This window comes from Moschus berezovskii, chromosome 12 (assembly GCF_049115385.1).
Source record: "Moschus berezovskii isolate FMDL1 chromosome 12, NW_MosBer_1.0, whole genome shotgun sequence".
Taxonomy (NCBI): domain Eukaryota; kingdom Metazoa; phylum Chordata; class Mammalia; order Artiodactyla; family Moschidae; genus Moschus; species Moschus berezovskii.
The window spans coordinates 81,981,188-81,995,269 of NC_142471.1; the positions used below are offsets into that span (position 1 = coordinate 81,981,188).

A 14,082-nucleotide genomic window follows, 5' to 3' on the forward strand; every position below is an offset into this window, starting at 1 on the left:
TCATTGTCAAAACACTTATTACTGATGACAGGTATAACATATCCACATTAATCCTTAATTCCTTGATTCAATTTTCTAATTGCTTTTCTGGCATGCGATGGTGGCCATTTAGTAATATATGATGTATGTATAATAATGTGCTTTAAAAATTAGATGTGTCATTTAAAGTACCTGAATGGAAAAAAATATTACTAAAGATTGAAAATTTCAAATTTCACTGTACTTAGAGTAAGTGTTAGATATTGTTATGTCACACATTCTGAAGGTTGTCCATAAATCATAGTCACAGAATGTTAAAGAGATCCTAAAATCATCCAGCCTACTTGTTCGTTTTACACTTGGGAAAATTGGACTCAGTAATAAGCCCAGGATCACACAACTAGATACGGGCAGAACTGGTTCTAGACCTCAAGTGTTCTGAGCCCTGCTCAGAAATGGGGCAGATACACATATATAATTTTTATATATGATATCTTAAGTTGATTCCTCCTATTAATAGTCAAGCTGAGAGAATGAGAAACTTCTTGACTTCCTGAGCTATATTTTTTAACAGTATCATACAGTGGTGAAGAGTTAAGATACTATAATTAAACAGACCTGGGTTCCAATCCTAAACCTGCCACTTTCTAGCTGTGTCACCCTGAGAATATTGTCTGATTTCTCTGAATTTCAATTCATTCATCTGTATAAAATAGAAAATAAAACAATAATCAAATATAGTGCTTAGCGCAGCTCTTGGCTCTTAGTAAGTACTCAGTAAACGTTAGCTAATATTCTTTTTCAGTGTTTTATTTTATCCCTTTAATATTTCATAATTTGGATAGAAACTGAGTCACGCCCACCATATCCCTCCGTATGATGACTCCATATATTCTTTCATTTACTAATTCACTTACCATGTGTAAAAATGCATTCCATTAGATGCTGTGTGTGTGCTCAGTCACTGAGTCTTGTCTGACCCTTTGTGAGCCCATGGACTGTAGCCCGCCGGGCTCCTCTGTCCACGTGATTTCCCACGCGAAAATACTGAAGTGGGTGGCCATTTCCTACTCCAAGGAATCTTCCTGACCCAGGGATCTAACCTACATCTCCTGCACTGGCAGGTGGATTCTTTACAACTGTACCACTGGGAACCTTCCCTCCACCCCCTACTCCACCGCCACCACCCCATTGGATGTTTTAGGTAAGGCAGAAAAGAAAGAGTAACTTGATATCTGCCTTGGAGGAGCAGGAATCTAATAGAGATATACAACATGTACATCAATACCTATACTTTTACTAAAAGATTGGGAAAAAAATCTTATGATTGTTATAAGATTATAAATCTTATCTATCTTATAAACCTTCTAAGATTGGGATCAATCTTTGACTATAAGATCGGGAAACAGCTATCCCCTAAAGGTAACACAGTTCAAGACAGGAAGTGGGTACAAGGTCAGTAGACATGAATAAGAAATTGGACCTGCCCTCAAAGAGCTTGTTCCAGTGAGAAGACAGTACACTTGCTTAAGTGTCATTCGGAAAATGAAAAGGGCCATAACAATTAAAGAACTAAGGAGGGAGAGACTACATACCTCGGACCAGAGGAAGCTTCATGCATGAGTTGTCTATGAGAGATGTATAATTTTAGGAAAATTAGAGATCTATAGGAAGGATCTCCCGGACAGTAGGAATATTATGAATGAAGAAGGATCAGATTCTGGAAACCCCGGGGGCGAGTATTAAAGAGTAAGCACTTACATTGACTAAAACATGGCGCTTGTGCAGATTAAAAGATGAAGTTTGGTAAGTGGGTAGACACAAGAGCCTGGCAACTCTGAATTGTCATTGTGAATTCGATTTTACAAAGTGGTGGCTCTCAGCCCATTTTAACACATAGACTTTTTGTTTGGCAGCAAAATTTTTGAGGGTGAATGTTCTAAATAAATCTTGTATTTTCCAGTTAACTGTGGTGCCCATCACTTTTAACTGTCTTACTCTACAGGTTAAGACAGTCTGCTTACCTATTACAGGCAGTATGCATAATGGTTAGGCATACAAGGTCAGAAGATAGCTATATTTTTCCAAATACTAGCTTGTTCACCTGTTAGGTCTGCAACCTTAGTTATGTCACATAAACTCTTTGAGCTTCAGTGTCATAATTTATGAAATAGGACTAGCCCCTACCTCTTGGAGTAGGATTCAGTTCAGTTCAGTTCAGTTCAGTTGCTCATTCGTGTCCGACTCTTTGTGACCCCATGAATCGCAGCACGCCAGACCTCCCTGTCCATCACCAACTCCTGGAGTTCACGCAAACTCATGTCCATCGAGTCGGTGATGCCATCCAGCCATCTCATCCTCTGTCGTGCCCTTCTCCTCCTGCCCCCATTCCCGCCCAGCATCAAGGTCTTTTCCAATGAGTCAACTCTTTGCATGAGGTGGCCAAAGTATTGGAGTTTCAGCTTTAGCATCAGTCCTTCCAATGAACACCCAGGACTGATCTCCTTTATGATGGACTGGTTGGATCTCCTTGCAGTACAAGGGACTCTCAAGAATCTTCTCCAACCACAGTTCAAAAGCATCAATACTTCGGCGCTCAGCTTTCTTCACAGTCCAACTCTCACATCCATACATGACCACTGGAAAAACCATAGCCTTGACTAGACAGACCTTTGTTGGCAAAGTAATGTCTCTGCTTTTTAATATGTTGTCTAGGTTGGTCATAACTTTCCTTCAAAGGAGTAAGCATCTTTTAATTTCATAGCTGCAATCAGCATCTGCAGTGATTTTGGAGCCCTTTTTGGAGTAGGATTAAATCCATGTAAACAATTGGCATAACATAAGGCATATCGTAAGCACTTAATAAATGTGAGCTGTTCCTTGAAGTTTTTGGAGTAGGATTAAGTCCATGTAAACAATTGGCATAACATAAGGCATATCGTAAGCACTTAATAAATGTGAGCTGTTCCTTGAAGTAATTTGAGTTGGCAAGCCCTGCTTTGGCAGTATTAAAAGTTTTGCTTTTGTTTTCTGTTTTATTTTTTTAATGAAGTATAGTTGATTCACAGTATTTCAGGTGTACAGTAAGGTGATTCAGTTATATATGCGTGCATTCTCAGTCACGTCTGACTCTTTGCAACCCCATGGACTATAGTCCACCAGGTTCCTCTGTCCATGGGATTTTTTCAGGCAAGAATACTGGAGTGGGTAGCCACTTCCTAATCCATCAGTTACATATAATTCTCTCAAATCCTCAGCTTCTGGGGTTAGTTTCCAGTGATGGGCTTCAGTGTGATTTCTATGTCTCCCACTTCCTCCTTCACTCACTCTTTGAGAAGCAAACACTGGAGGAAGGAACAGACAGCCAACTTTTGCCCACTGAAGTCTTCTAAACATCCAGGGGTTCTTATAGCAGCAGTTTTCCAGGACAGACCCCAGGTTCACAAGGTGGTTTCCGTTTCAGAATATGTGACTGGAAGTTTTAAGAACTGTAATCTTGAAAATCCTTATGATTTCAGAAGCTTCTCTGGTAACTTGCTGGTCTTTGATAGCTCAAAAATGGAGAATTTTAGAATTGCTCCCCAAAAAAGCCAGAACTTGAAGATATGAGCACAGTAGTTTCAGAAATAACTGCTGTGAACAAAACAAGTCTTTTGTAAAATCTCCACATGCTTAATAAACAAGGACTGCTAATTACATAACTGTCAGTGATGTTTTCTGGCACGGTCTAACGCCTGGTTCTTTCGGTACAACAAATATGAAAATGCCCAGAAGTAAATCACAGTTGCTGGGTGCTGTGGGCAAACAAACCCATGCCTTATCTCCTTCAAAGGCAGCCATGGAAAATGTATGATAAATTGCACAGTTCAGTGAACATGTTATGTCATTGTGAAATGATTTTGATTCATGGCTATGTATTTATTGCTGAATATCTTTCGGGGGGTTTTGCTATTTTCTGTGATATAAAGTGATTCTCTTTTTTGTTTAAAATACTTTATTGAAAGTAATATTTGCCACAGAGTCTTTGGAAATAATTTTTTAAATTATATGAATTTCTGCCAGAAGTGTCAAAGAGCTGTGCTAGTCACTAATATTTTAAACATAATGAATAATTCATATTTTTGCTAATATCCTTTTATGAAAATTTTATAGCTAAAAATAGAGAAAGTTGTAAGCCAATTTGATTTTAAAATAGGATTATAATCTCCTTTCATATAGCCTATCAATAGAATGAAATTTCTGAATGTTTTGTGTGCAATAGCAGTAAAATTAAGAGTAAGAGAATTATTTTAAGGAAGATTCTACAGAAGTGGCCTCTATGCAAATAATTTCTTTCCCACGGTCAAGATATTTTATTACACTGTCTTTTATCTGTTGCTGACTCTCTAAAGTTTTAAAGTATTAAATAATTAAGCCATTTTCTATTTGATATTTACAGGGTTTTTTTTGTATTTTTTTTTTAAGTAATTTTTCTCTCAGTTGGTGCTTTGGGCCTTGGTGTCTGATGTTTAAAACCTTTTCTTCTAGTGCTTAAAGCAGCAGAAATGTAGCCTGACAACACATAATATGCACAAGACACATTGTAAGCACTTAATAAATGTTAGCTATTTCTCAGCTGATGTACTCTCAAATTGTTTTGCATTTTTATAAATCTTGTAAACCAAGAAGCACTGTTTCTCAACTGGTGGTTGTTGTTGTGTGTGTGTGTTATAATTGTGAAATCGTTCTTAGTTTTATAATCAAGTGTTTCAGCGTGGCTTTGGATATTTTGAGTAGTAGTGCTATTGAGTGCTTAGGGCTTCCCTGGTGGCTCAGATGGTAAAGAATCCACCTGCAATGTGGGGGACCCGAATTCAATCCCTGGATCAGGAAGATCCCCTGGAGGACAGAATGGCAACCCACTCCAGTATTCTTACTTGTGGAATTCCCTGGAGAGAGCCTGGCAGGATACAGTATATGAGATTGCAGAGTCGGACACGACTGATTGACTAACACTTTCACTTTTTCACTTTCATTGAGTGCTTAAGAACAAAATAGCAAAGAAAACCTTGCCTGATGGTGGAAATGATGAATTATTTCTTAGGTGTATTAAAAGGGACTTGAGTATTTCCAATATATCACCATCATTTAAGCATGAATTCATTCTATCTTCTCTTAGTATATTTTAACCAATTGACCTTTACATATACTTTGCATTTATTAAATTAGGATAAATTTCAGGAGCCTAGAAATATGGTTCAAAACATTCGTAGTATTTTTCTGTTATCTTTGGAATATGACAAGCCTATTCTCTAAATATCGAAGAATATCTATGTACTTATGCTGATTTTGGCTTAACATTTTCAAAAATATGTCTGTTAAATTAAATGTAAGCTTTAAAGGGGAAAACCATAGACCATGTAACTTGAAACAGGTATTGCAACACGGCTTGCAGCATTTTCTCGGAAGATTTTTATGCCCTTTTCTTCTATTACCATGGCCACTTTCACCTTTATTTCGAAAATTCCCAAAATCTACCTGTATGAGGATAATTTTAAAACATGAGATTTATATCACTATAAAGGAGAAATCCTTTATAACCACATAAAACTGTTGTCACCAGAAATTCCAGTCTAAGTTTTACATGAAAAGGGACATATTTTATCTTTAATGCCTCGTTAAACTTTCTGAAACGGGCAGTATTCTAAAATATTTTAGGTGGATGAATACATATGTCTGTGTTTCTTCTGAGCAATTCAGATATCAGTTTAAAATAAAAGACTAAACAAGGTATTTGTTCTAAAAACTAAAGCAGTGGTGTTTTTTCTTCTATTTAATTGTGGCTTTATGTTTAGATGTTACTTTGATAAGTCAACCATGTCTTACCTGCACTTTTAAAGTGAAATAGTCAAGACTAAACAAATCATTTATTCTAAAAATTAAAGTAGTGGCACGTTTTCTTCTATTTAATTTTGCCTTTATGTATAGATGTTTCTTTGATAAGGCAAGCATGTCCCACGTGCACTTTTTGAGGGAAATTGCCAAAATCAGCATTCCTCAGGTAATATGACATTCCTGTTGTTTCAAAGGTGACATTATATATTTTTTTAATTTATTTTATTGGTGGCAAATTACCTTACATTAATATATTGGTTGGTTTTGCCATACATTGACACGAATCCACCCCGGGTGTACATGTGTTCCCTTTCTTGAACCCCCCTCCCACCTCCCTCTTCCCCATATCCTCCCTCCAGGTCACCCCCGTGCACCAGCCCCAAGCATCCTGTATCATACATCGAACCTGGACTGGTGATTCATTTCACGTATGATAATATACATGCCACATTGCCATTCTCCCCAGTCATCCCACCTTCACCCTCTCCCACAGAGTCCCAAAGACTGTTCTATATACCTATGTCTCTTGCAGTCTCGTATAAAGGCTTAAGGTTACCATCTTTCTAAATTCCATATATATGCGTTATATACTGTATTGATGTTTTTCTTTCTGGCTTACTTCATTCTTCAATATCCGCAAATCAGTCAACATAATACACCACATTAACAAACTGAAAAATAAAAATCATATGATTATCTCAATAGATGCAGAGAAAGCCTTTGACATTGTATTTAAACTTAAATTCTGTATGTGCTATTGTTCACATGTGTGTACATGGATTGTATGTGTTCACACATGTGCACTAACACGTGTGTTTATGTGTATGTGTGTGGGTGCATGAATTTTCCTACATTCATAATATGATAAACTGCATTGTGTTGCTAAGAACATCGACTCAGGAGACAGCCTACCTGTGTTAAAATCTCAGCCATGCTGCTTTCTGGTTGTGTACATTTATTAATATATAGAGCACTTCGAACACCTAATCCATAGTAAGTACTTAATAAAGTACTAGCATCATGTGTAATCATTTTCATGTGTTCATTTATTTTATTTCTAAAGTTATAGCGTATTAAAAAGCAGAGACATAACTTGGCCAACAAAGGTCCATCTAGTTAAAGCTATGGTTTTTCTAGTAGTCATGTATGGATGTGAGAGTTGGACTATAAAGAAAGCTGAGCGCCAAAGAATTTATGCTTTTGAACTTTGGTGTTGGAGAAGACTTTTAAGGGTCCCTTGTACTGCAAGGAGATCCAACAAGTCCATCCTAAAGGAAATCTTTCCTGAATATTCATTGGAAGGACTGATGCTGAAGCTGAAACTCCAATACTTTGGCCACCTGATATGAAGAACTGACTCATTTGAAAAGACCCTGATGCTGGGAAAGATTGAAGGCAGGAGGAGAAGGGGACAACAGAGGTTGAGATGGTTGGATGGCATCACTGACTCAATGGACATGAGTTTGAGTAAACTCCAGGAGTTGGTGATGGACAGGGAGGCCTGGCGTGCTGCAGTCCGTGGGTTTGCAAAGACTGAGCAACTGAACTGAACCAAAAGTTATATTATTTAATACAAATGCATCGGTGGGGACCTCCCTGGTGGTCTAGTGGTTTACAATCCACCTGCCAGTGCACGGGACATGAATTCCATCCCTGGTCCAAGAAGATTACACTTACCATGGGACAACACTAAGCCAGTGCCCTAGAGCCAGTGCTCTGCAATGAGATGCCACCACAATGAGAAGCCCTCACACTAAAACTAGAAAGTAGCCCCCACTTGCCACAACTAGAGGAAGCCTATGAACAGGATGAAGACCCAGGGTAGCCAAATTACAGTTAATTAATTAATTTAAAAATATATTGATGGGTGATTATTACATACGTATTTCACTGAAATGATATTAAAGATGTGTCTTGCTCTATGTCAGTTATGTCTCAATAAAACTGGGAAAATATTTTTAAAGATAGAATATTTTGGGATTGTGATAATTTGATTAGATAGACTATCGTTGGTGAGAAGAAACAATTGTGAAAAAGCAACAGAAGTTACACAACTATGTGGCTCACAGACTACATATCAAATATCAAATATGTTGAAATACATTTATTTATTCAGATGTAAGCCTGTTGACCTCTACAGTGTGCCAGGATTTAGTGTTAAATGACACAAGGTACTGTGTGATCCAGTAGTCATGCTCCTTAATATTTACTCACAGGAGTTGAGAATTTATGTCCTCACAAAAGCTTGTTCATGGATGTTTTGGGCAGCTTTATTCATCATTGCCAAAGTTTGGAAGCAATCAAGATGTCCTTCAGTAGCTGAATAGATAAATAAAGTATAATACATTAAGACAATGGAATATTATGGAGCACTAAACATTGAAAAGACACAGACAAACATTATATGTGTATTTTTAAGTGAAATAAGTCAATATGAAAAAGCTAAATACTATAAGGTTTCAACTATATGATATGACTTTTGGAAAAGGCAAACCTATGGAGACAATAAAAAGATCAGTAATTTCCTGGAGTTGCAGGCAGAGAACAAAGGATTTTAAGGGCAGTTAAACTATGCTATGGGCTTCCCTCCTGGCTCAGCAGTAAAGAATCTGTCTGCAATGCAGGAGTCACAGGAGACACAGGTTTGATCCCTGGGTTGGGAAGATCCCCTGGAGGAGGGCTAGGCACCCCACTCAAGCAAGTATTCTTACCTGGTGAATTCCATGGACAGAGGAGCCTAACGGGCTACAGTCCATGGGATCTCAAGGAGTCGGACAAGACTGGAGTGACTGAGCACACAAAACTATTCTATATGATACTGTTGTGATGAATACATGGCATTATATTTCTGTCCAAGCACATACAGCGCCAAGAGTGAACTCTAATGTAACTGTGGACTCTGGTTGCTAGAAATGTGTCATTCTAGGTTAATCAGTTTTTACAAATGTGCTACCCTAGTGGGGATGTTAATAATCAGGGAGGCTGTGCATGGGCAGTGGGTTTATGGAAAATATCTATCAGTTCAGTTCAGTCACTCAGTCATGTCTGACTCTTTGCTATTCCATGAACCGCAGCACGCCAGGCCTCCCTGTCCATCACCAATTCCCGGAGTATAGCCAAACCCATGTCCGTTATGTCGGTGATGCCATCCAACCATCTCATCCTCTGTCGTCCCCTTCTCCTCCTGCCCTCAATCTTTGCCAGCATCAGGCTCTTTTCAAATGAGTCAGCTCTCCACATCAGGTGGCCAAAGTGTTGGAGTTTCAGCTTCAGCATCGGTCCCTCCAATGAACACCCAGGACTGATCTCCTTTAGGATGGACTGGTTGGATCTCCTTGCAGTCCAAGGGACTCTCAAGAGTCTTCTCCAGCACCACAGTTCAAAAGCATCAGTTCTTTGGCAATCAGCCTTCTTCACAGTCCAACTCTCACATCCATACATGACCACAGGAAAACCCATAGCCTTGACTAGACGGACCTTTGTTGGCAAAGTAATGTCTCTGCTTTTTAATATGCTATCTAGGTTGGTCATAACTTTCCTTCCAAGGAGTAAGTGTCTTTTAATTTCATGGCTGCAATCAGCATCTGCAGTGATTTTGGAGCCCCCAAAAATAAAGTCTGACACTGTTTCCACTGTTTTCCCATCTATTTCCCATGAAGTGATGGGACCAGATGCCATGATCTTTGTTTTCTGAATGTTGAGCTTCAAGCCAACCTTTTCACTCTCCTCTTTCACTTTCATCAACACTGTGGAAAATTCTGAAAGAGATGGGAATACCAGACCACCTGACCTACCTCTTGAGAAACCTGTATGCAGGTCAGGAAGCAACAGTTAGAACTGGACATGGAACAACAGACTGGTTCCAAATAGGAAAAGGAGTACGTCAAGATTGTATATTGTCACCTTGCTTGTTTAACTTATATGCAGAGTACATCATGAGGAAGACTGGGCTGGATGAAGCACAAGCTGGAATCAAGATTGCCAGGAGAAATATCAATAACCTCAGATATGCAGATGACACCACCCTTATGGCAGAAAGTGAAGAGGAACTAAAAATCCTCTTGATGAAAGTGAAAGAAAATATCTACAGCTTCCTCTTAATTTTCTGTGAACCTCACTTCACTAAAAAATAAACTCTGTTAGAGATTAAAAGATGAAAATAGAGCAAAGCAATGAGTACTTTTCAAAAATTGCAAAAACGCATGCTAACATGTTCCAAGAAAAATGTTTTCTAAATGTAAATGACCACCACTACAAAAAAAAAATAGTACTACAATAAAATACTCAATTCAACTATTAAAAATTGAAAGGTGGTGTCTCTTCAACTACTGAGAATGTATATTTTAGTTGCCTGAAGCAGAAGAGAAAGGTTGAGTAACAGTATCATGTAAACAATGCAAATTTAGAATGGATTTTCTTTTTCAGGGAGCACCCAAACCAATAGCCATTGAACCCTGTGCTGGGAACAGAGCTGCAGTTCTGACCGTGTTTCTTTGTCTACCACGAGGGCCGTCAGGTGCCCCTCCCCCTGGGCAGTCAGGTAAGATGAATGAGGTGCCATCAACAGTTAAGCAAAACATGTAGACGGAACAGAAGAGATAAACAATACTACCAGATATCATAATAAAGATATTTGCAAGGTTCTGATTCAGAGTATGGTTAAGTTTTATTAGAATACAACTTCTATCCAGATATCTAGCTATCTGCTTTGCTATAAATTCAGATTTGCCAGTGTTTCTCTTAGAAATACATGTTGAATATAGGTATGTATTTGTATATAATATACACATGTATGTATGTACATGTCCACTTCAATTGTTCATTGTAATGAGTACTTTCGCTAGCAGGGCAAGCAAGTTCTTGACCCTTCTGGCCAGCTACTTTTCTCCCAGTGTGTGTATCGTACAGGTTGCCAAATTATAAATGCGATTAGAAGCTTGCTTCATAAATATAGAATCTAATTAAGTAACTCACTTGCATGTTTGGAATGTTTTGTGGCATTGGAGGATAAGAGCTTGATGCATCCATCCTGGAACACTTAAGATATGTTCTTGCTGTCAGCACCAGCCAGGTGCGGTTCATAGACCTGGGGACCCTCTCCTTTAGTTGAGCACAGCCAGCCTTTTCCTCTGATATGTGTTTTCCTGCATAAAAAGCGTATTTTAAATTCGAGGTAACTCCATGTATCCTCTTAAGAGATCTGCTCGTTGTTTTGACCATTGTCTATATTGTAAAGATGCCCAATGTTGAGTATAACTTGTTACTAAATCAGAAAGTGTGTCTATTTCTCTTTGTACGTATCCTCTTCTTTCTGATCACAGTTTCTAATTGTTCTCTCTCAATTGTTTTCTCTAAACAACTCTTAGTGAAATGGATGCTTTTTGAGGGTAAGGGTGATTTCAAATCTATCTTTCTCTTGGATTCCCCTTAAGGGTAAAATAAAGTGCAAGAGATGTGGGCAGGTTTTCAGTAATGGAAATTGATGATGAACTCCTTTCCCTGCTTATTTTTCTTTCCTTAATTTCCTAGTTAGCTCTGACCTTGCTCTTACTTTCTCGATTTGTGCCCAACAAGATACAAAAATGGAAGCTACCCTACTTTATAGCTTATAAATTTTAAGATATTCATGTAATAGAATTTTTTCCGTATGCCAACAGAGGATCTCCATCACCTCCAAATTTGTCAGTTATGGTACCTGATGCTATCTTGTTGTAGGAATTTCTAACCACAGTTCATTTGGAGTTGTTTTATTCAATGAAATAAACCTTCTCGTATGTTGAGTTGAGTGCCTCCCCTTTCTCCTTTCAGAACCACCAAGGTAAATGGGATGCAGTAAACAGAATAGCTTGGCCCTGGTCAGATAAGATGGATAATTATAGGTACTGTGCCCAGCTAATGGAAGTATCATTTCAAGGATGGGATGATGTCCAGAACAAACAGCTCACTAATGAAAACAAGTCTATGCGGTACACACCAAGGTTCTTCCAGATCCTTGACAAGATGACGTACTGACAGGCAGAGTGAAGGCAACTGCCAATACTCCGTCCCTTTAACCTTTGAAATCTTTTTGACTGATTTGAAAAGGCCAAACAGAAGTAGGGACCATTACCTCAGCTATGTTTTATTACAGATGCATTGCAATTACTAATCATAATGCTGTATTAGATGCACATAGTGTTTTGCTCCTTACAAAGTGTTTTCCTATTTTTCATGGTTGATCCTTATGACAAGGATGATGGTTGATCCTTATGAGCTATAGGTATCATAAAACTCACTTTATAAATGAAAAGAATTTATGTAAATCTCTGTATTCCTATACTCAAGGAATAATTAGAAAGTATTAGAGTACAGAGCCAAACACCAACAAAAATATTTATTACTAACATTCCAGGTAATTTTCTCCTATGATCTATAGGAGAGAGCTTATTTTTCTGTAATCTACAGTCCGTGTCTTCACAAAGCCAAACATTTGGAGGAGTACTGAAAACATCTACAGGATTGATAAAAGTAGACAAAACCTTGAGTTAATTTACCACACTGTTTACAGTGACTATTCATTGAACTGTGTTGAATATCTGTGTGCGCAATTCAGGATGAGTTTGTTCTTCCTTGAAAAAAAACTAATAATTTTTTTAGCTAACTCTATAAGAATAGGAAAACTCATTGATTCTACTTCTTCAAAATAAAATGTTGTCTTCTGTCTGCAGTCTATTTTGAAATGCATAAAAGATATAATATTACTAATGGGTGGATAGTAGGATGAACAGATGGACAGGTATAAAGCAAGTAAAAAAATGTTAATTGTAGAATCTAGGTGATGTGAAGCCTGGAGTCCATTGTAAAATTCTTCCCACTTTTCTGTGTGTTTGAAATTTTTTATGTTAAGATATGGGAAACAATATGTTTTCTAAGAAAAACTCTTGACTTTCCAGGGGTAAAAAAGACAGCACCAATAGAAATTTTGTAATGTTCACATATGCATTTTCTCTAATCAAGGCAAATGTTGACACCAGCATGCAAACTAAATGACTTATTTTTTTCCCTTTTCATCAAGATTATTTGGTGTGCACCTCATCAGTGAAAAGTTATCATAGTATCATGCAGTATTTGAGAGGAAATGCACCCCATTGATAGTTTGGGCACCATATTGGCTCTTCAGAGGGAAATGTTGACATTGGTTATCTCATTGCTAATGTTCGGTTCATCTCATATCTTGACAGGAAGATAAAGATGTGTGCCTCTGCTTATCACAGTGTATAGAAAGCAGTTTATAAATATTTCTGATGATAATGATAGGAGACCTGGGAAACATGACCTTGAGCAACCATTTCTATCTATGAGACTCAGTGAGCAATAATAAAATGAGCAGTTGGACTAGAATCCATTCATTGATTCTCTAATTGTACCACCAGGAGCCTTATGTTCTGAAGAGCCTCCTCCAGCATTGGTGCAGGGTTAGAGGTCAGAGGGAGTTAAGAAGAAAGTGGAGGAAGAGCCTCATGGACAAACTCCATTCCCACTGTGTAAAGGACAGGGTGCCCAGAGTCTTCTCTTGGCTCTTGGGCTGTTTATGTCTCCTAATGTGAACGTGTCTATTCAAAGATGAATAAACATTAATTATTAGATTAAAAGTCCTCTTGCAGTACTTTGTACAATTTCTAATTTTTTAATCAGGCCCTTTTCTGAAACATAGCTTCCTAAATGTCAAATGATGCTTTTCATAATGCACTCTTCATTACCATGAATAAAAGCATTTAAGAGAAGGATGAGTTTGAGGATATGGAGAAGGCGGAAGCATCCTGTGAGCATGGTGGCTTTCTCTCAGAGCCTATATGTCAGCACTGACAAATAAGTGATTCAGAAAAAAAAGCAAGGGTTAGTTCTGGTCGTCTCTTTTAAGTAGCAACTAGTGTTTTGTTTTTTTTTTTTAATTCAAAACATGGCCTTGTCTTTGGACTTTATTCTCTTATATTCCAGTATTATTTAGCAAGTAATATTAGACATGGCTCTTTTAGTGGCTGTCTAAAATGCATGGAGTCCCTTCTGTGGCTCTCATCTTAACAGAGGTCAGAAGAGAAAGTGCAGATTCCACCTTTAGATTACTCCATTCATTGGCCTTTTTTTTTCATATAATGAATTTAGATGTTTATGAGCAATTCTCCCTCTAGGTAGCTTAGAAGAAGAAAAGCAAAAAGTACTAAATAGGCTTTTTGGCACTCCTGGTGCTGG

The 14,082-nt window shown here is 37.9% G+C and overlaps 1 protein-coding gene across 2 annotated transcripts in view; it reads left to right on the forward strand.

Annotated features, from left to right (window-relative positions):
- ATRNL1 (attractin like 1) overlaps positions 1–14,082 on the forward strand; it is an 843,932-nt gene that overhangs the window by 699,178 nt on the left and 130,672 nt on the right. For both annotated transcript variants that reach the window (XR_016038801.1, XM_055424575.2), the window contains exon 28: positions 10,279–10,393. Coding sequence is in view for 1 of the 2 variants with exons in the window: in XM_055424575.2 (XP_055280550.2) it covers positions 10,279–10,393 (115 nt within the window). In the remaining variant the exon portion in view is untranslated. The remainder of the gene's footprint in view (positions 1–10,278; positions 10,394–14,082) is intronic.